At 48.1% G+C, this 22941-nt stretch overlaps 1 protein-coding gene across 5 annotated transcripts in view; it reads left to right on the top strand.

The window, feature by feature from the left end:
• RNFT2 (ring finger protein, transmembrane 2) overlaps nt 1–22941 on the top strand; it is a 112961-nt gene that overhangs the window by 58254 nt on the left and 31766 nt on the right. The window contains exon 8 of one of the 5 annotated variants that reach the window (XM_045366038.3): nt 18028–18453. The exons of 3 other annotated variants lie outside the window; for them this stretch is intronic. In XM_045366038.3, coding sequence (XP_045221973.2) covers nt 18028–18390 — 363 coding nt within the window. In that variant the 3' untranslated portion in view covers nt 18391–18453. Of the gene's footprint in view, nt 1–9256; nt 9408–18027; nt 18454–22941 lie in introns of those variants that run through there. One more of the 5 variants, XM_074007968.1, reaches the window with a different exon arrangement.

Below are 22941 nucleotides of genomic sequence, written 5' to 3' on the forward strand. Positions count from 1 at the left end.
TTGCCATGTTGGCCAGCCTGGTATCAAACTCCTGACCTCAGGTGATCCGCCCACCTCGGCCTCCCACAGTGCTGGGATTATAGGCGTGAGCCACCACGCCTGGCTTTCATTCCTTCTTATGGCTAAACAATATTCCATTGTGTGGATAGACTACAATTTGTTTAGCCGTTCCTCTGTCAATGGACATCTAGGCTGTTTTCGCTTTTTGGCTGTTGTGAATAGTGCTGCTATGCGCTTTTGTAGACGAGTATCTGTTTGAACGCAGTTTTTGCGTTAAATACCTAGGCGTGGAATTGTGGGTCGTGCTGTAATCCTCTGTTGAACTCTTTGAGGAACTGTCAGACTTTCCCACAGTGCCTGTACCATTTCACGTGCCCAGTGGAAGAAAATGAAAACAGCGAGAGGCTAAGGAAGTAGCCCAAAGCCACATAGCTTACAAGTGGCTACGTGGAGATTTGAACTCAGGCAGTCCTCCTGCTCTGGAACTGCTACCCTGAGTTATCAGACCTCAGTCCTTCCCGTGTATGTTCCCTGAATTCATTTGGAAAATTTTCTTTTTTGTTTTTTGAGACAGAGTTTCTGTCACTCAAGTTGGAGTTCAGTGGCACAATTTCGACTCACAGCAACCTCCACCTCCTGGGTTCATGCAATTCTCCTGACTCAGCCTCCTGAGTAGCTCGGATTACAGCCGTGCACCACCACGCGTGGCTAATTTTTGTATTTTTAGTAGAGACGGGGTTTCTCCATGTTGGCCAGGCTGGTCTTGAACTCCTGACCTCAGGTGATCCGCCCACCTCGGCCTCCCAAAATGCTGGGATTACAGGCATGAGCCACTGCACCCAGCCTAGAAAATTTCTGAGAATTAATCTTGGAGAAAAGTCCTCCTAAACCATTCATATAAAAGTCCCCCAAGTCCAGGCCAGAGCTACCTCACTTCCTTACTTCCTTCTCCTTGAAACGGACACTGCTGGGGCCGAGGAGGCGGGGATGGACCCAGCGCCCCTTTCTTGCGCCTCCGAGTTGTGGGTGACAGTTATTAATGCCTCCCTGGCAACTGTCCAGCTCCCTTTTTCTGATGATGATTATTTTATTCGGCGAGATTAATGTGCCAGGTCAGCGCGTAATCTAGCCTGTAGAAAGTGATGTGAATGGTCTTCCCCAAGATAAATTGCAGGCTTGGAAAAGGTTCACAGCCTTCCCTTGCCTGTCTGAGTGCTCTCCCGAATCCTCATCAATCCTTGTCTGGGGAGAAGAAAAGGATGGGTCTTCATCTGCAGCTGGGGTGGGGATGCGGGCGGAAGACACATTTGTCAGAGACCCCTAATGGCTCACGGCACAGATGCTCTTTCCCGGGCCTCCACACCATCCACTGAGAGGGTGCGTTGGTTTTCATATTATAATTATTATATTGCAAGTGCTTTTGGTATTTGGGTCGATTGATGGCCCTGACGTGTGAGGCTGGGTGAGCCACCTTGTCTGGGGACTTTGGGAATCTCTCCATTTTCTGCCTTTTCTTAATCATCCCGCTGCCAATGCCAATGCCAATTCCCACGTGCCTTGCAACGCTGGAGGGTCTGTCAGGAATCCTCACGCCTGGGCCTTCTAGGAGAACTGGGCTTCCTGGCCAGCCAAGATGGGTTAAAGATGGCATCGACTGGTCTTCAACCTCAGCCCCAAAACCATCACACTGGCCGAGTGTCTTGAGCTGCCGCTTGTTGTTACACATTCAGATAGGTTTTTTTTTTTTTTTTTTTTTTTTTTTTTTTTTTTTTTTTTTGAGGCAGGGTCTCGTTGCTGTTGTCCAGGCTGGAGTGCAGTGGCATGATCTCAGCTTACTGCAGCTTTGACCTCCTGGACTCCAGTGACCCTCCCACCTCAGCGCCCCACATGCCACCATGCCCAGCTAATTTTAAATTTTTTGTAGAGACAGGGTCTCACTATCTTGCCCCAGGCTGGTCTCGAACTCCTGGGCTCAAGTGCTCCTCCCACCTCAGCCTCCCAGAGTGCTGCGATTACAGGCATGAGTCACTGTGCCTGGTCCAGAAAACTTCCATATAACTCATATGTGTTGCACTTGCCTGGCCTGGCTCTTACTCCACCTCTCTGACATCATCACCCATGACTCTGTCTCTTGCTCACTCAGGACCAGCCGTGCTGGTGACTTCTTGGTGCCTCCAAAGCACCCAGCACCTTCCTTCTCAGGCTTTTGCTCTTGCTGTTCCCTCTGCTGGGAGCAGTTTTTTCCTGGATGTTCCCCTGGCTATCTCCTTCCCATCACCTGGATCTTGACTCCAATGATACCACCTCTGGAAAGTCCTTCCTAACCACCCCACTGAGAGATGGTATTCCACCATCATTTTATATCTTTCCTAGTGTGTACCAGTATCTGAAACAATCAGATTGTTTGTCTTTATTTATTTTCTGTCCTTTCCCCATTAGAATGTGAACTCACGTGAGCAAAGACCCCTAGCTTGCTCTTGACTCTCAGGGAGTATACCACTGTGGGCTGAATTCAGAGCTTCGCTGGGCGCTGTGGCTCACGCCTGTAATCCCAGCACTTTGGTAGCCTGAGGTGGGAGGATCACTTGAGCCTAGGAGTTCAAAACCAGCCTGGCAACATAGTGAGACCCTGTCTCTACAAAAAACTAAAAACTTAACCAAGCATGGTATCGGGCACCTGTAGTCCCAGCAACTCAGGAGGCTGAGGTGGGAGGATCGCTTGAACCTGGGAGGCAGAGGCAGAGGCTACAGTGAGCCGAGATTGTGCCACTGTACTCCAGCCTGGGTGACAGAGCAAGACTTTGTCTCAAAAAACAAAAAAAAAAAAAAAAAAGAAAATGAATTCCCCTCAGCCCAAGATCCCAGAGCTATGCTGTCTAATATAGTAGCTAAAAGAAAACACAACCACGCCTGCTTCTTTCCCACCACATAGCGTTCTCCTCAGCCACTGCCCCTGTCTCACCAATTCCACTGATGTTATTCAGGGCCTATTTGCTTACAGGGGCAATGCTAGATCCCGAGAATATAAAAATGACTAAGACATCATCATAACCTTTGTCCACTTACTTGATTCTCTGTGAATGAAACTTGGTTTTATACTAACCTAGCCTAAACCTAGGTAAGAAGGTAAATCCTCTGTCCCAGAGACATACAGAGAAACATATCATATACTCCTACTTCTATAATACTAATACTAATTATTAAACATTTGACGTGTTCACATTTTATGAAAATGAAGGCCAGGCACAGTGGCTCACGCCTGTAATCCCAGCATTTTGGGAGGCCGAGGCAGGCGGATCACCTGAGATCAGGAGTTTGACACCAGCCTGGCCAACGTGGCGAAACCCAATCTCTACCAAAAAAATACAAAAATTAGCCGGGCATGGTGGCATGTGCCTTTAATCCCAGCTACTCCAGAGGCTGAGGCAGGAGTATCACTTGAACCCAGGAGGCAGAGGTCGCAGTGAGCCGAGGTTGCGCCACTGCACTCCAGCCTGGGCGACAGAGTGAGACTCCATCTCCAAAAAAAAAAGAAGAAGAAAGAAAAAAGAAAATGAATTCTCCTTAGCCCAAGATCCCAGAGCTATGTTGTCTAATATAGTAGTTGCAGGCCACATGTGGCTCTCTAACTTTAAATTAATTACGTTTAAAATTGAGTTCCTCAGTCGCACCAACCACATTTCAAGGGCTCAAATGCAGAAATGGTTCATGGCTACTGGGGTGGATAATGCAGAGGTAGAATATTTCCATCCGTGCAGAAAGCATTGTTCTAGAGTGTTCTTAGGACAGAATTTAATTCAGCTCCCCAAAAGTACAGGTAGCAGATGGAGAAACACAAAAGCAGGCCCTTCCCTAAGAACTCTCTACAAGTCCCATGTGCAGGAGACAGCACTGTAGAGTAGAAAGAACACAGCTGGAGTTAACAAAACTGAGTTCAAATCCTGACTTCCTGACTTATTCCCCAGGTAACCTTGACCACTCTTTTGAAGCTCCCAGCTTCTTCATCTCTCCAGTGGTCATTTATTTTTCTTTTTGAGACAGAGTCTCACTGTCACCCAGGCCTCTGGAGTGCAGTGGTGCAATTCCAGCTCACTGAAACCTCTGCCTCCCGGGTTCAAGTGATTCTCCTGCCTCAGCCTCCTAAGTAGTTGATATTACAGGCACCTGCCACCACACCCAGCTAATTTTTGTATTTTTAGTAGAGAAGGGTTTTCACCGTGTTGGCCAGGCTGGTCTTGAACTCCTGACCTCAAGTGATCCACCCGCCTCAGCCTCCCAAAGTGCTGGGATTAAAGGTGTGAGCCACCATGCCCAGCCTCTCTAGTGGTCATTTCTGTCTCTTTAAGGTTATCGTAAGGTGCAAGGTCAGGTACCTCGTTGCTGGGTGGTTACTAGGATTGGTTATATCAGAAACAAGGAAAGGCTTAGCTGAACTGATTTCTCTGAATAACACAGCATTTTACCAACTTGCCATCTTTTCCATAAGGATAGGGAGGAGGAAGCCCTTCCATATCCTAAATCATCTTAACTAAGTTCTAGCTCAGTAGGCTCAGCCAAATCCCTGGACAAGAGGTTCCAGTAGGGTGAGATTCCATGAACTCTCAATGCTATTGGTTTTTCTCTAAGCACAGGGGAAGGGGAGGGAAGGTGGACAAAAATAAAAAAGGTGGTTTTCTCTGACACGAGAGCCAAGATGATTCATGGGGCTTTCGGTGCCATTAAAATCCCTACGTTTTCCGGGCCCTGAACCCAGCATTTTTGCTCTCACAGTGGTTTCCCATTGATGGAGGCATCTTCACTCCTGGAAGTCACGCCTTCCCCTCTCCCCTCCTTCCCTTCTCCCAATCAGACATCTGTCTAGGCTGGGGCAGTTCTGAGTATTCTAGGCCTCAGCTGTGGTTTTGGCTGCATAACATTCTGTGTGTAAAGACACAGTGCCCCATCCTGGAATAAGAACTTCTAGAAGAGCCAGCCACACTTGTTCCAACCACCCACACATGGGGGCTGGAAGAAGTTTAAGTAGTGATTTCCAACTAGGGGAATGTGATAATTTCTGGAGTCATTTTTGGTTGCCACCATTGGAGGGCGTGTGCTATTGGTATTTAGTGGACAGAGACCAGGGGTGCTGCTGAATATTCTACAGTGCACAGGACAGTCCCCTACTGCAACCCAGAATTATCCAGCCCTAAATGTCAGTAGTGCTGAAGTTGAGAAACTCTGGGTTAAATGTGTGCCTAATGGCCCTGGGTCAGCCCCCCAAATGTTATGGACTCAACTGTGCCCCCCGAAATGCATGTGTCGGAGTCCAAACCCCAGGACCTCAGAATTTGGCTATATTGGGAAATAGGATCTATAAAGACAGCCAGGCTTTGTGGGTCACTCCTGTAATCCCAGCACTTTGGGAGGCCGACGAAGGTGGATCACTTGAGGTTGGAAGTTCGAGACCAGCCCTGGCCAACATGGTGAAACCCTGTCTCTACTAAAAATACAAAAATTAGCCAGGCTTGGTGGCATGTGCCTGTAATCCCAGTACTTGGGAGGCTGAGGCAGGAGAATCACTTGAACCCGGGTGGTGGAGGTTGCAGCTGAAATGATGCCACTGCACTCCAGCCTGTCTCCAAAAAAAAAAAAAAGAAGTCATTAAGTTAGAATGAGGTCACTAGTAATGCAGGGCAGGCAAGCCCCAAAGAGGGGCTTAGACTGTGAGGGTTCTTGGCTTTGCACAAGAAAGAATTCAAGGGCGAGCCAGTGGTAGGGTAGAAGAAGGTAGCTTTACTGACGAGGCGTTACAGCTCAGGCAGCGTTGCAGCACTGTGACTGCTCCTGCAGAGCAGGGCTGCCCCGTAGGCAGACAGCAGCACCTCAGGGCAGTTTTGCAGCCATATTCGTACCTACTTTTAATTACATGTAGATTAAGGAGCAGTTTATGCAGAAGTTTCCAGGGAAGGGCTAGTCACTTCTGGGTCGTTGGGTGATGGTCACGGAAAGCGGTGGTAACGCCTGGGTGTTGCCATGGCAATGGTAAACTAACGTGGCATACTGGTGGGCATGGCTATGGAAAGCCGCTTCCACCCTGTCCCTGTTCTAGCTAGCTCTCAATTTGGCCCCATATCTGAGCCCCACCTCTGGAGTCAAGTCCCACCTCCTACCTCACTAGGATGGGCCCTGGTCCAATAGGACTGGTGTCCTTGTAAGAAGAGGAGATTGGGACACCGATAGGCACAGAGGAAAGATCATGTGAGGACACAGAGAAAATGACCACTCACAAGCCAAGGAGAGAGAGGCCTGGGAAACAGAATGAGACTCTGTCAAAAAAAAAAAAAAAAAAAAAAAAGCAGCAGCAGCAGCAAATACATGTGTATGTTTTTTTTACTCACCTTTATATATTCAAATAGTAAGGTAACATTCTATGTACAGCTCCCACCTTGCTTTTATTATCCATCTATCTTAGAGATTGTTCTGGATAAATACACAGAGAAAACACAGCACTGTGGTTAAATGCATGGACCCTGGAGCCAAATTGCCTGTGTTCAAATCCTGTTTGAGAAACCCTTTGCCATTTACCAGCTTTGGGACCTTAGTAAGGCAGTTTGCATCTCTTGCATTCATTTTCTCATCTGTAAAATGGGATCATAATAGTACCTATCTACATTATGCTTTTTTTTATTTTTTATTTTTTTGAGAGAGTCTCTGTCACCCAGGTTGGAGTACAGTGGCGTGATCTCAGCTCACTGCAACCTCAGCCTCCCAGGCTGAAGTGATTCTCCTGCCTCAGCCTCCTGAATCTGGGACCACAGATGTGTGCCACCATGCCCAGCTAATTTTTCATATATTTCTTTTTTTGGTAGAGATGGGGTTTCACCATGTTGCCCAGGCTGGGCTCGAACTCCCAAGCTCAAGTGATCTACGTGCCTCGGCCTCTGAGTGCGGATTTCAGACATGAGCCACTGTGCCCAGTCCAATCACAATAGTACCTACGTGTATTAGTTTTCATTTACTGCCTAACAAATGACCACTGACTTAGCAGCTTAGAAAACACTCATTTATTAGTTCACAGTTCTGTAGGTCAGCAGCCCAGGTCGGCTTGATTGAGTTTTCTACAAAGGGTCTCACAAGGCTGAAACCAAGGTGTTGGCCAGGCTGGGCACTTATCTGGAGTTTCTGGAGACAAGTCTACTTCCAGGCTTATTAAGGTTGTTGGCAGAATCAGTTCTGTGTGGTTGTAGGACCTGAGGTCCCCCATCCTTGCCGGCTGCCAACCAGGTCACTCTCGGCTCCTAGAAGCCACGCTCTAAGTCTTGTACACAGTTGCCACCATCTTCAAGCCAAAAGCAGAGTGCAGTTCTTGCGTTTGACATTTCTCTGACTTCCTTTTCCCCCAGCCCAAGAAAACTCTGCTTTTAAAGGGCTTAGGTGATTAAATTAGACTCATTGGGACAGCCTGCTAACCAATTAAAGGGTAACTGATTAGTAACCTCAATTATATCTCCAAAATCCCTTTTATTGTGTAGCTTATAATATGATCTAGATGTGATATTTCATTACCTTCATAGTCCTGGGCATTAAGATGGGAAATTTTGCTGGGTGCCCACCACACTACCTCAGAGGGTTGTTGTGAAAATGCAATTGCACATCTCCTAGTATGCAATATATGCAAGTTAGCTGTGTTTTTTTAAGAGCAAGGATTTTTTAAAGGGATTCCTTAGCTGGGCACAATGGCTCATGCCTGTAATCCCTTTTTTTGGTAGAGACAGAGTTTCACCATGGGAGGCCGATGTGGGCAGATCACCTGAGGTCACCTCGTCTCTACTAAAAATATGTACCTGTCCCTTGGAACTTACAGTCCAGTGATGAAAATGGTGGCCTGGATAATTAGGGGTAGTGTGGTGATACTGTTTGGATGTTCGTCCCCTCCAAATCTCATGTTAAAATGTGATTCCCCAATGTTGGAGGTGGCGCCTAGTAGGAGGTGTTTGGGTCACGGGGATGAATCTCATGTGAATGGCAGGGTACCCTCCCCAAGGGAACGAGTGAGTTCTTGCTCTATTAGTTCATGCACGATCTGACTGTTTAAAAGAGCCTGGCATCTCTTTTGCTTGCTCTCTCAACATGTGACGCGCCTGCTCCCCCTTTACCTTCTGCCATGAGTAAAAGCTTCCTGAAGCTTCACCAGAGGCTGAGCAAATGCAGGTGCTGTGCTTCCCCTACAGTCTGCAGAACCATGAGCCAAAATAAACCTCTTTTCTTTACAAATCACCTAGTCTCGGCCAGGCATGATGGCTTACGCCTGTAATCCCAGCACATTGGGAGGCCAGGGCAGGCAGATCATTTGAGGTCAGGAGTTTGAGACCAGCCTGATCAACATGGTGAAGCTCTGTCTCTACTAAAAATACAAAAAATTGGCCGGGCACAGTGGCTCACGCCTGTAATCCCAGCACTTTGGAAGGCTGAGGCGGGCAGATCACCTGAGGTCACGGGTTCAAGTCTAGCCTGGCCAGCATGATGAAACTTTGTCTCTACTATAAATACAAAAATCAGCCAGGCATGGTGGCAGGTGCCTGTAGTCCCAGCTACTCAGGCGGCTGAGGCAGGAGAATTGCTTGAACCCAGGAAGTGGGAGGTTGCAGTGAGCCGAGATAGTGCCACTGCCCTCCAGCTTGGATGACACAGCAAGACTCTGCCCCCCCCCCCCAAAAAAAAAAGGTTTAAAAATGCAAAAAATTAGCTGGCACCATAGTGCGTGCCTGTAATCCCAGCTACTCAGGGGGCTGAGGCAAGAGAATTGCTTGAGCCCGGGAGGTAGAGGTTGCAGTGAGCTGAGATCATGCCACTGCATTCCAGCCCGGGCGACAGAGCAAGAGTCCATCTCAAAAAATAAAATAAAATAAAATACCATTTGACAGATAAAACAGAGGCTCAGGGAGGCTAACCAGTTTGTGAAGGGTCACTGTGCTGGAAGGTGACAAAGTAGGACTCAACTCAGCCTGACAGGGTGACAATAAGAATAACAGCTGATACGTCTAGGTTTCTCTTCTTGTTTGTGTATTTATCCACTGTGCAAAGTGCTTTATCTGCATGATTTCATTTGGTCTTCTCAGCAACACTCTAAGAAGGTAGGTGCTGTTACTGTTCCCATTCCACAGATGAGGAAACTGAGGGCCAGCAAGGGAATGCCACCCAGCAGTGAGCAGCAAAGCCAGGGGGTGCCCTGTCTGCCTGCAGCTGTTATTGAGGATGTCCCTTTTCTCATCATCAGGTTTTACTGGAACAGAAGAGAAAGCCAGTGAGATCCTGATCATCAGCAATGTTAATATTACGTGATATTTAGTGGGCTTTATGCTTTTACAAAATGTACCTCCCTTTCTGTTGCCAGGAAGATTCTAGAGCATGTAGCAAGAGAAGCAACTAATTGTCTTTCTCTGCAGCCCTGTGGAATCGTTGAAAGAGCACATACTAAACCCTAAAATTAAACCTAGATTCAAATTCTAGCTCCTTCTGCCTCTGAGACCTTGATTAACCTCACTGAGCCCCAACGTCTCTGTCTTTAAAATGGGAATAGCAGGACTTAACTCATAACACTGTTGTGAGAATTAAATGAAATAATACAAGTCAAGTGCTGGCTAGTTAGTTAATTATTGTCATTCTGAGGAAGATAAGAGAGCATTAGCAGCCATCTGTTTATAATTTAAAGTGAGTAAGAAAGTTAGAATCTAGTCAAAGTCAGGATTAAGCAAAATACTATTTTTCAAACTATGTTTCTGGGCCCTTAGGGAGATGTTTATAGGCATTTTATTGGTTTGTTGGTTTTCTGGGTTTTTTGTTTTTTTGTTTTTTTTTTTGAGACAGAGTCTCGCTCTGTCTCCCAGGCTGGAGTGCAGTGGTGTGATCTTGGCTCACTACAACCTCCGCCTCCCAGGTTCAAGCGTTTCTCCTGCCTCAGCCTCCTGAGCAGCTGGGATTACAGGCACCTGCCACCATGCCCAGTTAATTTTTGTATTTGTAGCAGAGATGGAGTTTTGCCATGTTGGCCAGGCTGGTTTCGAACTCCTGACCTCGAGTGATCCACCTGCCTTGGCTTCCCAAAGTGGTGGCTTAAAGGCGTGAGCCACCGCACCCGGCCTAATAAGCATTTTATAAAAAGGTGTTCTATGGTTAAATAACTTTGGGAAATGCTGTGTACATTATCCCCTACTCACACACTCACATAGTAAAGGCTCTGAGAAGTCCCACAGTAAAGAAATTCATTTCACTTTGTTTTCTCTGACACATTCCCAACTTATTAAGCGTGGGACCGTTTTATTGAGGAGCACAGCATCTCAAAGACTCTAGTTCAGGAGTCGGCAAACTACAGGTGGGCCCACTGCTTGTTTTTGTACATAAAGTTCTGTTGGAAGCCCGCCATGCCCATTTATGTATGTGTTGTCTGTGACTTTCACTGTACTGTGGCAGAGTTGAGAAGTGATGACAGAGACTCTGTGGCCCACAAATCCTAAAATATTTACTGTCTGGTCCTTTAAAAAAAAGTCTGCTAACCCTGAAGTTAGTGTAAAGATGGGGGCAGACATTGGGAATGATGTGGCCACAAGACAAACAATGCCACCAGGAACTGGGAGAGGCAAAGAATGACTTTCTTTTCGCCAGTCTCCCAGCCAACACTTTGATTTGGGCCTAGGGAAACTAATTTTGGACCTCTGGCCTCCAGATCTGGGAGAGAATAAGTTTCCGTTATTTCAAGTCACTCAGCATGTGGCAGTTTCCTACAGGAGCCACAAGAAACTGATGAACAGGTGGGCCGGCGCAGTGGCTCATGCCTGTAATCCTAGCACTTTGGGAGGCCAAGCCAGGAGAATCACTTGAATCCGGGAATTTGAACCCAGCCTGGGTGGCATGGCGAAACTCTGTCTCTACAAAAAAAAAGAAATTAGCCTAGCACGGTAGCACATGCATGTAGACCCAGCTATTCAGGCGGCCGAGGTGGGAGAATCTCTTGAACCTGGGAGGCAGAGGTTGCAGTGAGCCAAGATCACACCACTGTACCCCAGCCTGGGCAACAAAGCAAGACTCTGTCTCAAAAAAAAAAAATCAAAAACAAATACACAGGTGTTTATGCCACTTGTATTTGTCAGAGAAGGAAGCTGGTCCATCTCGTGAGCGACATTCACAACAGCAGAGGAAACACCTGGTTTTGTTATGCTTATGCCAGCAGTGGAGGTTATAAAGTCCTCCGGGTGCAGCCGACACCACCTGCCACGGGGGTGATGTTTTACATTCTCCCTCCTCTCGTTCCACTTGTCGTTAGTTGCCTGTATACATCTGATATTTTTCATATTTAGGTTATTTTTGAATATTTTAAAATTATAAAATATTTCAACTATACAGAAAATAATATATAATAGAGATCTCCACACCTACCATTGAGATTCAAAAGATGTGAACCTTTTCCATGCTCGCTTCAGATCTTCCTCTTTCCTTTTAGAGAAATAAAAGCCACTCCACTGCCCCCACTTACATCCGCTGAATTGTTTCCTGTCTGTATTAATTAGGGTATCCCAGGTGCTGCTGTCAACACCACCAGAGTCTCAAAGGTGTCACCCAACATTCTTTTCAGCTCATCAGAGTCCAGTGGAGGTTGGCCAAGGTGCTCTGCTCGGGGCAGTAATTTAGGGACCGTGGCTTCTTCCATGGAGTGAAATCACCATCCCGCAGGATGTTCTCCTAGGACCGTTTCTCAACTTGAGATGTACATAAAAGTCATCTGGAGAGCCTTGAGTAGCGGGGGGATGAGACGTCAGTCTGCACTGGAACCTCAACATCAGGGGGCCAACGAGGGAAGGGAAACTGGAGAATTACATGAAAGGTTTTTGGCCCAAGGTGGTGGCACAGATCACTTCCACCCACATTCTTCCCTTGGCTAGGACCCAGTCAGAAGGCCTCACCTAACAGCAGAGAATCTGGGAAACAGTTGTCTTGCTGAAAGCCTGGGGGAAGATAAAGTGGGACTTGGGGAACCCATGACAGTATCTCTGCCACATCCTTTGAAATGTGTATTCTTTCTCTCTCCTTCCCTTGAGGTTACCACTAGTTCCTTACTTTTACTACACATGTTTATGTCCATAGACAAACTATGGTGTTGGTTTTGGTGCATATCAAATTAACATAGTTTATATTCTACATACATCCTTTTACAACTTGTGCTGTTACACAGTGTTGTGTTTTTGAGGTTTGTGTGTATTCTTGCTTCTCAAAGTGCAGTCCCTCGACCAGCAGATGAGCACCTGGCAGCTTGTTAGAAATGTAAAGCCTCAGATCCCACCCCAGACCCACTGATTCAGAAACTGTGAGGTGGGGCGAGGCCAGCAGTCTGTACCTTTCCAAATCCGCCAGATAATTTGAATGCACACTGAAGTTTGATAACCATAGATCTTTATTGATATGTGTAGCTCTAGTTCTCAGTTTATTCATTTTTCAGCAATATATAATACTCCTTGGTTTATTCATCCATTCCCCTAACTCATGAGCAATTAGATTCTTTATTTTTTTACCATTATGTATAGTACAGTAATGATCATCTCACTACATATGCACAAAAGTTTCTCTAGCACAGCCATCTAGAAAAGAAATTGTTGAATTTTAGGATTGAGTAGCTTTAGCTTTATCCAGAATCCCCAGATAGTTCTTTCTCGAGGCAGGCTGGGTGCGGTGGCTCACGCCTGTAATCCCAGCATTTGGGGAGGCCAAGGTGGGCAGATGACCCCCAGGAGTTCGAGACCAGCCTGGGCAACATAGCAAAACCTTGTCTCTAGAAAACTCAAAAATTAGCCAGGCATGGTAGCACACGCCTGTAGTTCCAGCTATTCAGGAAGCCGAAGTGGGAGGATCGCTTGAGCCTGGGAAGTAAAGGCTGCGGTGAGCCACGATTATACCACTGCACTCCATCCTGGGTGATGAAGTGAAACCCTGTCAAAAAAAAAAAAAAAAAAAAAAAAGGCTATGGCAATTTACACTTCTTCCAATGCTGAATACAAGTTGTTTTTTCTTGTTTTCCTTTAACTTTTTAGCATTACTTTGAAATCCCTTATCTTTAAGGTGTACTAGAGGCACATTATCCAGAAAGGGTTAAGAAATTGTCTTTTTTTTTTTTTTTAAGAAGTTTTAGATTTAAACATGGATACAGAACCTGGCTCCATCACTTCCTCTGTCGCCCACTGCTTGGTGGGTTAATTCTTGATGTTTGATTTTTCTTTCCCTAACAGGTAATAGTGGGCAGTTCTGTCTTCATCCTGATCTTGATGGGAGTGCCTCTAGGATCCCTATAACAGACAAGGTTCGCCAGAGAAACAGAACCAGTAGATTATATGTACATAGAGAGATTTATTTTAAGGAATTGCCTTGGAGGACTGCAGGGGCTGGAAAGTCTGAAATCTGCAGAACAGGCCAGCAGGCTGAAAGCTCTTGGGAGGAGCTGATGCTGCAGTCTCTTTTCTTTTTTTTTTTTTTTTTTTGACACAGTGTCTCTCCCTGTCGCCCAGGCTGGAGTGCAATGATGCAATCTCGGCTCTCTACAACCTTTGCCTCCCGGGTTCAAGCAAGTCTCGTGCCTCAGCCTCCCGAGTACAGGCGTGAGCCACCACACCAGCTAATTTTTGTATTTTTAGTAGAGACAGGATTTTGCCGTGTTGGCCAGGCTGGTCTCGAACTCCTGACCTCAAGTGATCTGCCTGTCTCGGCTTCCCAAAATGCCGGGATTACAGGCATGTGCCACAGTGCCCAGCTCTGATGCTGCAGTCTTGAGGCAGAATTTATTCTTCCTCGGGGAAACCTCAGTTTTGTTCTTATGGCCTTCAGCTGATTGGATGAGGTTCACCCAGGATATCAAGGAAAAGCTTCATTGCTTAAGTCAACTGATTGTAGATGTTAATCACATCTACAAAATGCCCTCGCAGCAACCTAGATCAGTGTTTAATTGCATAACTAAATACTACAGCCTGGCTAGCTGAATCGAGACATAAAACTAAACATACAGTCCCCCATTAAACAAAAGGCCAGCTTTGGAGCTGGCGCTGATGTTTTATCAAGTTAACAAAGCATCCATCTTGGCTGGGCGCTGAGGCTCATGCCTGTAATTCTGGCACTTTGGGAGGCTGAGGCAGGCAAATCACTTGAGGCAGGAGTTCGAGACCAGCCTGGCCAACGTGGCGAAACTTCATCTCTACCAAAAATACAAAAATTAGCCAGGCATGGTGGTGCATGCCTGTAATCCTAGCTATTCAGAAGGCTGAGGCATGAGAATAGCTTGAACCTGGGAGGCGGAGGTTGCAGTGAGACCAGATTGCACCACTGCACTCCAGCCTGGGTAACAGAGTGAGACTCCGTCTGAAAAAAAAAAAAAGGTATTCATCTAGTTTAATCTAGTAAAATGTTGAAAATTAAAGATGGTTTTTGTGGCCAGGCACACAGGCACAGTGTTTCACGTCTATAATCCTAGCAGTTTAGGAAGTTGAGGCCAGAAGTTCGAGACCAAGCCTGGGCAACATAGTGAGACCCCCCTCTCTACAAAAAAATTAATTAAAAAATTAGCCGAGCACAGCAGTGCACACTTGTAGTCCCAGCTACTTGGGAGGCTGAGGTGGGAGGATCCCTTGAGCCTGGGAGTTCGAGGCTGCAGTGAGCCATGGTCATGCCACTACACTCCACCCTGAGTGAGACAGCAAGAGACCCTGTCTCCAAAAAAAAAAAAAAACAAACAAAAAAAAAACCTGTTGAATTTGATCAAAAAGCATTTGATTTTTCTCCTTCCATCTGTTGCCATGAAGAGCTGCATTATTGGATTTTCTGTTAATCCTTGCATTCAATGAACCCCTCTTGATCATAAGGTACAATTCTTTGAATGTGTTTCTGGATTCCGTGTGCCACTGTTCTGCTGGAATTTTTGCATCCTCATTTGTAAAAGTTCCTAAGTGTTCCTCTCCCTTTTTACGTGGCTTCCCGGAAATGGCTCCCGTCACTTTCACTTAAATCTCATTGGCCACCACTCAGTCACACTTACTGCATGGCAGGCTGGGGAGTGTCATCTTGTGGCTGGGTGCCAATGGCCCTAAGCAAAGATTGAGATGCTTACTTTGAAAGAGGAGGGGAAGAAGGGATATCAGGAGGCACTAGCAATCTCTGTGCCGGAGTGATTATCCCTTTTCTGTGAATGACAGACTGGAGGCTCAGCAAGGTGTGTTCACTTATCCAGGGTCACACAGCAAGTCTGTGGCCAGGCTGTGACTTCAGAGGCCAGGTCTTCCAGCTGCCAAGGGAGATGCCATTAGGGACCCATGATAGTATTAAAATCAGAAATAAATATCCAGTGTCCCTAGTACTGGTCTAAATGCTTCATTAACATGAACTCATTTCATTCTCACAACAATCCTATGAGGTAGACACTATAGACACTCTTAATGCCCCCAATTTGCAGATGAGGAAACTGAGGCACAGAGAATGTGAGTGACTTGCCTGGGGTATGTAAATGACAGGGCTTAGACTCTAAGACTCTTAATCACTGCACGATCCTGCCTCTCCCCACACCATTCCTCACCCGCACTCCCCTGACTCAGAGACTGCAACTCAAACAGCAGCAGCAACTGCTCCCTGTGCACCTGCAGAACCATCGAAACTGCTCCCACCAACCCAGGCACCGAACACCCTCGTCCCCAGCCTCCTTACATCCTCCTCCCTCAACTACCCTGGTACCCTCCTTTTCTGTCTGTGGGGCCTGCACCTCACTTTTTCTTGAGTCTGTGTTTTTATTTTGAGACAGGGTCTTGCTCTGTCACCCAAACCCGTGTGCTTTGGTGTGATTGCGGCTCACTGCAGCCTGAAACTCCTGGGCTCAAGCGATCCTCCCACCTCAGCCCCCTGAGTAGCTGGGACTACACACCACACTCAGCTAATTTTTTAATTTTTTTTTTTTTTCTTTTTGAGACAGTTTTGCTCTTGTCGCCCAGGCTGGAATGCAATTACACGATCTTGCTACAACCTCCACCTCCCAGATTCAAGTGATTCTCCTGCCTCAGCCTCCCAAATAGCTGGGATTACAGGCGCCCGCCAGCACGCCCAGCTCATTTTTGTATTTGTCGTAGAGATGGGGTTTCACCACGTTGGCCAGGCTGGTCTCGAACTCCTGACCTCAGGTGATCCACCTGCCTCGGCCTCCCAGAGTGCTCGTGAGCCACCACACCTGGCCTAATTTTTAAATTTTTTATAGCAATGGGGTCTTGCCGCATTGCCCAGGCTGGTGTTGAACTCCTGGCCTCAAGCGATCCTCCTGCCTTCGCCTCCCAATGTGCTGGAATTACAGGTGTGAGCCACTGCATCCAGCCTTCATTTTTTGTTGCTGTCCTTGTGTTTTGTTTTGTTTTTCCCTTCACTCTGTTCCCTGGGAGACTCCCAAAGGCTACATTCTGCCACCAAGGGACGCAGCAGGGACAGGGCCCCAGCGGGCACCTGGGATTTCCCACACCCCACCCTCTACTGGATGAAGATGGTGCGGAGGTTTTGGGTTATTTATTTATTTATCTAGTCCCGCCTGGCTCCACACCCTACAAGCTGTTGTTCCCCCACTAGAGAAGATGAGAAACAACCTCAGACAATGGAAGACAAGGCTTGCCACATGGCCCCCGCAGTTTAATTTCCCTTAATTCTTTTTCTATTGAACCAAATGATACTGTTTGTTTTTAATGGCAAACACTCAGCGTGGAGGAGGGGCGGCCAGGCCTCCTCCTGGGGAAATTAGGAACACAGCTGCTATTGAAATTCTTGCTCCCTCCTGTCCTCCCCCTGGCTCCCCTACTCCCACCCCCAGCACTGGGCCTTCGGAAATCGATCTCCAGGTTGAAAGATGATACCTTTCACCAGCTCAGATGGTCACTGTCTGGCGAGCTGGCCTGGCTCCGCCCCAGCTACCATCAACCCCTTTTAGGATGGCCGCCCCATCCCAAGGCCCACCCTTCTCTGGTTATAACTGGATGCACAAGGCCAGAGCCATGGCTTTTTTGGTGCCCCTCTCCCCTGCCTATCGCTGGTAATCCTGAGCAGGCAGCCCTTGCCGGACTCATCCAGTGCCCTCCCCCAGGAACTGAGGAACACAGAGGCTAGGCACAGTTAGAGCTGAGTTTGTTCATTCATTCATTCATTCATCACCTGGGAGCAGAGTCGTGGCTGCATCCCAGTCCTCCTCCATCAGTGGTTGCGTTTGAACTGGATTCCCCGTGGTTCAGGTGCTGACGGGAGTTGAGAAGTGCTGATGAGAGGAGAGGTCCTTCCACTTAGTTGTGAGGTTTCGGCAACTCCTTCATGTGGCCTGGGGGTTCCTGCGCTTCTTTGAAGTCCGAGAAGATCCATAATCTTTCCAAAGTCCCCTCTTTTTTGCTGGTATGGGCCAGAGTCAGCTCCCGTTCTCACAGGTAAAGAGCATTTTGATATGCAACCAGCCCCTTTGGGAGAGGCTTTGGCCTGCTCATGGCTTCGCTGGGAGCCATGCCAAGATGGTCAATGCCCAATTTGGACATCCTGGAGGCCTCTCTGGTTCCTCAAAGGCTGGGCTTCACCTCTGTTCTCTTTTTCACAGACTGGTAGACCCAGAAAGACCTTCTTCTTCTTTTTTTTTTTTTTGAGATGGAGTCTTGCTCTTGTTGCCCAGGTTGGAGCACAATGGCACCATCTCAGCTCACTGCAACCTCCACCTCCCGGGTTCAAGAGATTCTCCTGCCTCAGCCTCCTGAGTCACTGGGATTACAGGCACCCACCACCACACTCAGCTAATTTTTTGTATTTTTTAGTAAAGACGAGGTTTCACCATGTTGGCCAGGCTGGTCATGAACTCCTGACCTCAGGTGATCCACCCACCTCGGCCTCCCAAAGTGCTGGGATTCCAGGCGCTCAGCCCAGAAAGACGTTCTTATTCTGCTGATTTGAAGAAACCAAGTCCCCAAAGTGACCACTTCTGGGTCACATGATTTATCTTCTCATGTATTCATTCTGCAGATATTTATTGGACACCACAGAGTGCCGAGCCCTACACACGGCATGGGGTTCTGCAGACCAGGAGTTTCACGCTCAAAGCTCACAGTCTGGTGGGCGTGCTGCAGGCAAGGAAGCAGTCACTCCAGGGCCCTCTGGGAAAACAGAGAAGGAACACCTAAACCAGCCCCCAGCAGAGTCTTCCTAAAGAAGGTGACATCAGAGCTGAGTTTTAAAGGAGGGCTGGGAGTTACCCGGACATTGCAAAGCCACAAGGGCACGGCAGGAAGAGGGGACAGCCGCAGTCACAGTGCAGAAGTGAAAAACAGTTTGGGGTGTGCGTTTTTCCAGATAACTCCTGAGCAGCCCGTCCCCACCAGACTCTAAGCTCCATGGGGGCAGAATAAGAATCTGCCCAGTGGCTCAGCGTAGGTGAGTGAGTGACTCTCAAATAAAGTGATACGTGAACAGCAGTGGTTGGTATGAATTTGCACACAGGGCAAAGCAGGGAGGCTCACGCTCTTGGCTCCCAGACCCACCCTGACCCACCTTTCCAAACTACATCATGGGTATGTGGTGGCAACCCCTGCTCTGGGGTGCTGGGGGAGTTAATTAGCAAGCTAAGTGCAGATCAGTTTGCTCTTCTTCAGCTAAATGATTAAGCAAGGCAGCCAGGCTCCCTGAGGGGGCCCTGGAGGTGTCCACTTTGGCTCCCTGCTCCTGGGGGGGAAGACGGGGGCTGCTGTGTTGGTTTCCTGCTTTGTGCTTCCATTGGGTAGGTGAGGACTACCCTGCTTCCATATTTCCCCCAGATGTGTCTCCTTCCCTGGAGAGAAGAAAAGGTAGCAGAACTGAGATTTGACCTGAGGGAGCCCACTGATCACACGTCTCAACTTTTAGCTTGTCCAGAAAGGTTCCGAGTGGATTGGAAAGAGCTTGGGCTCTGGAGTCAGGTGGATCTGAGCTGGAATTGTGGTTCCACCATTTCCATCAGTATCACTTCCAGCCAGTCACCTCCCTTCTCCATGCCTCAGTTTCCTCGTCTGTAAAAAAGGAAGTTATCCACCAGGCATGATGGCTCACGCTACTCAGAAGGTTGTCTTTCCAGCTACTAGGAAGGCTGAGGTGGGAGGGTGGCTTGAGCCCAAGAGTTCAAGTCCAGGCTGGGCAACATAGAAAGACCCCCATTTAAAAAAAAAAAAAAAAAGGAAATACTTCTGTTTACTTCTGGGGATGCGGTGGAGACAGGAGGTGATTTAAAAACTAAATTGAAGCAATGCAGGTAGAGGTGCTGTTAGCAATCCCTGGCACATCTAAATTCTCCATGGGTGTGTTTTTTCCCCCTTTTTCTGAGACAGAGTCTCGTTCTGTCGCCCAGGCTGGAGTGCAGCGGGGCCATCTCGGCTCACTGCAACTTCTGTTTCCCAGGTCCAAGCAATCCTTGTGTCTCAGTCTCCTGAGCAGCTGGGATTACAGGCGCTCACCACCAGACCTGGCTAATTTTTGTATTTTTAGTAGAGACGAGTTTTTGCCATGTTGGCCAAGCTGGTCTTAAACTCCTGACCTCAAATAATCTGCCCGCTTTGGCCTCCCAAAGTGCTGAGATTACAGGCGTGAACCACCGTGGCTGGCCTGTTTTTTTCTGTGTGTGTGTGTGTGTGTGTGTGTGTGTGTGTGTGCACGCGCGCGCACATGCGCAACCTCCCTCATGACCCTCGTGGAAATCCAGGCCCTGTTGCGGGGGGGCTTGGTAACCCACCAAGGCTTTGCCAGCCTCTGGCTCTTCTCCTCGGTGCCCAGAAGTGCTAAGATCAGAACCCTGAAGGGAAGAAGGGAAAAGAAGGAAGGAAATGTTATTCCTACCAGTTACTGATAGGTGCCAGCCCTGGACTGGGTCCTGGAGCTGCCTGGTTTGAATCCTGCCTTTGCCACTAGCTGTATACCCTCGGGTGAGTGAGTTCACCGGGTCAAACTCTGATGCCTCTTCTGTGTACACGACTGATGATACTACCTGGCTCCAGGAGGAGCCCGCTGAGGAGCAAATGAGGCCATGAGGTTTAGAACAGAGTTTTCAGTGCCTGCTCAGTCTTAGCTGTTGGGATAAGACCTGACCCTGACTTCAAGCGGCTGATGGAGAGATGGTGCAGAGACACACAAAAGAACAAGAACAAGACAGAGGGAGATGGCACCTGGAACACAGACTTATTCCCGGCTGCGGCCTTATCCAGGGTGCCTAGCACATAGCAGCCCAACATAAATACACACTGAGTGACGGCCATAGCAGCCCGACATAAATACACACTGAGTGACAGCGCAGAGATGCATGCAGAGGACGGGGATGGCAGAGGGAGGAGAGGAGGGTCAGCTCTCTGTTCCCTCATAGGCTTGACCAGATTACCACAGGTCCCCGGGCGTGGCATTACTGAAAGCAGACTTGTCATTACACTAGGTGAGGCCGGGAGGTGGCAGGTAGATCCCTGCAGCCAGCCTTCTGTGTCTAGGCCTGTTCCTATCTTTCTTTTTTTTTTTTTCCCCCATGAGACAGGGTCTCACTCTGTTACCCAGGCTGGAGTTCAGTGGCGCGATCTTGGCTTGCTGCAACCTCCGCCTCCAGGGTTTAAGCGATTCTCCTGCCTCAGCCTCCTGAGTAGCTGGGATTACAGCATGCACCACCACACCCAGCTAATTTTTATATTTTTAGTAGAGACAGGGTTTCACCATGTTGGTCAGGCTGGTCTCTAAATCATGACCTCAAGTGATCCACCTGCCTTGGCCTCCCAAAGTGCTGGGATTACAGGTGTGAGCCACTATGTCCGGCTAGGGCTGTTCCTATTTTAGGAGGAGGAAACCATCATTCCAAGAGTTTCAGTACCTTGTCCATAATCCCAGAGGCAAGGGAGTTCTTTTGTTTTTTGTTTTGTTTGGTCTTTTTTTTTTGTTTATTTTTTTCTTTTGAAACAGGGTCTCACTCTGTCACCCAGGCTGGAGTGCTCTGGCACGATCAGGATTCATTGCAACCATGACCTCCCAGCCTCAAGCCATCTTCCTGCCTCAGCCTCCCCGGCAACTGGGACTACAGGCGCATGCCACCATGCCTGGCTAAATTTTTTGTATTTTTTGTAGAGACAGGGTTTTGCCATGTTACCCAGGTTGGTCTTGAACTCCTGGGCTCAAGCAGTCCACCCACCTTGGCCTCCCCAAGTGCTGGGATTAGAGGTGTGAGCCCCTGTGCCCGGCCAAGGCAGTCCTTTTGAATGTCTGCCTGGCCGCCTCTCTTCCCAGCCCGACACCTCAGCCATCGCTTGCCAGGTGTGTTGAACTCCTCTTAGGGCCGAATCATGCTCTTGTTCTCTCACCTCCTCCAGGCCTTTGCAGTGGCTGTTCCCTGTGCTAGGAACACTGTCTCCCTAGCCCTATCTGGCTGACCTCTCATCACCCCATCACCCGCAGGTGTTTAGATGCCACATCCACTTGGAGGTCTGAACTTGTGGTTGGGTGACTCACCTGTGTGCTCCCACAGCCCCCAGGCCACTTCTGTTTTGAATGCATCATGTGATGTTGTGATTGCTGGTTTGTTGCCCCCATTAGGACTTAAAACTTGGCGAGAACAGAGATCAAGTCTCCTGTATATTTCATTTTATTCCCAGCACAGTGCATGGCACACAGCCAGTACTCAAAACACATACGCTGAAGGTAATTAATTCATGAAAGTGTTGCAAATATTTCTCCCTTCAGTATATTTTCCCTGAAGCAGGCAGTGTGAATTCAGTTGCAAGGGTCTACTAGACTTGGAGTTAAGCAGGTTCTATTCTCAGCTCTTTCACTTATAAGTCATGGACCTTTGATGAATCAGCAGCCTTCTCTAAGCCCCTATATCATGGGGATAGTATTCATGATGTGAAGATTGAACAGGACCATACCTTTAATATGAATGAAGCCTTTTGATCACTGCAGCTTATAAGTGCTGGCCTCAATTTATTAATTAGTGAAACAACAAGGTAAGCAGAGGAAAGGGGGCCTTGGAAAACATGACCCCAGCCCTCCCCCTGTCATTCCCCAGGAGTAGATGATGACAGTCATTGTCATGGCAACATTGTACAAGCCAGTCACCATGCACATACTACAAGCCAGCCACTGTCCTGGGCACTTTCCATTCATCCATTTCTTCATCCATTGAACCAGTATTTTTTGACCACCTATTCTGTATCAGGCCTAGGACCAGGTCCTGGGAATACAGCAGCAAAGAAGCAGAGCATGCACTTTCAAGGGACTTAGATAAACAAGATGCTGAAATCAATAGGCAATATGTCAGATGGAGACAAAACAGGGAGTGTCATGGTTGCAGGGCAGGGCGGGGAGGGCGCTGCTCTTTTAGACAGTGGTGGGGGGCAGGGAGAAGGTAACATTCATGCAAAGCCTTGAAGGAAGCGTGTGCCATGCGGATATGTGGGGAAGAGGATTCCAGGCTGGGGAAACAGCATATGTAAAGGCCGTGAGGTGGAAACATGCTTGGCAAGGTTAAGGAGCAATCAGCCAGTGTGGCTGAAGCAGAAGAAGGGGCAGGGCAACTTCATGGGCAAGCACCCTGTGCAGAAGGCCCAAACACTTGGCTTCATGCTCCACTGTTGCCGTATGAGATTATGACTGTTACCAGGCTGCTGGAGTGTGCAGTAGTGCAATCTCGGCTCACTGCAACCTCTGCCTCCTGTGTTCAAGTGATTCTCATGCTTCAGCCTCCCGAGTAGCTGGGATTACAGGCGTGCACCACCGCGCCCAGCTAAGTTTTGTATTTTTAGTAGAGACAGGGTTTCACCTGTGTACCGCCATGCCCAGCTAATGTTTTGTATTTTTAGCAGCAACGGGGTTTCACCATGTTGGACAGGCTGGTCACGAACTCCTGACCTCAGGTGATCCGCCTGCATCCACCTCCCAAAGTGC

This window comes from Macaca fascicularis, chromosome 11 (assembly GCF_037993035.2).
Source record: "Macaca fascicularis isolate 582-1 chromosome 11, T2T-MFA8v1.1".
Classification (NCBI taxonomy): Eukaryota; Metazoa; Chordata; class Mammalia; order Primates; family Cercopithecidae; genus Macaca; species Macaca fascicularis.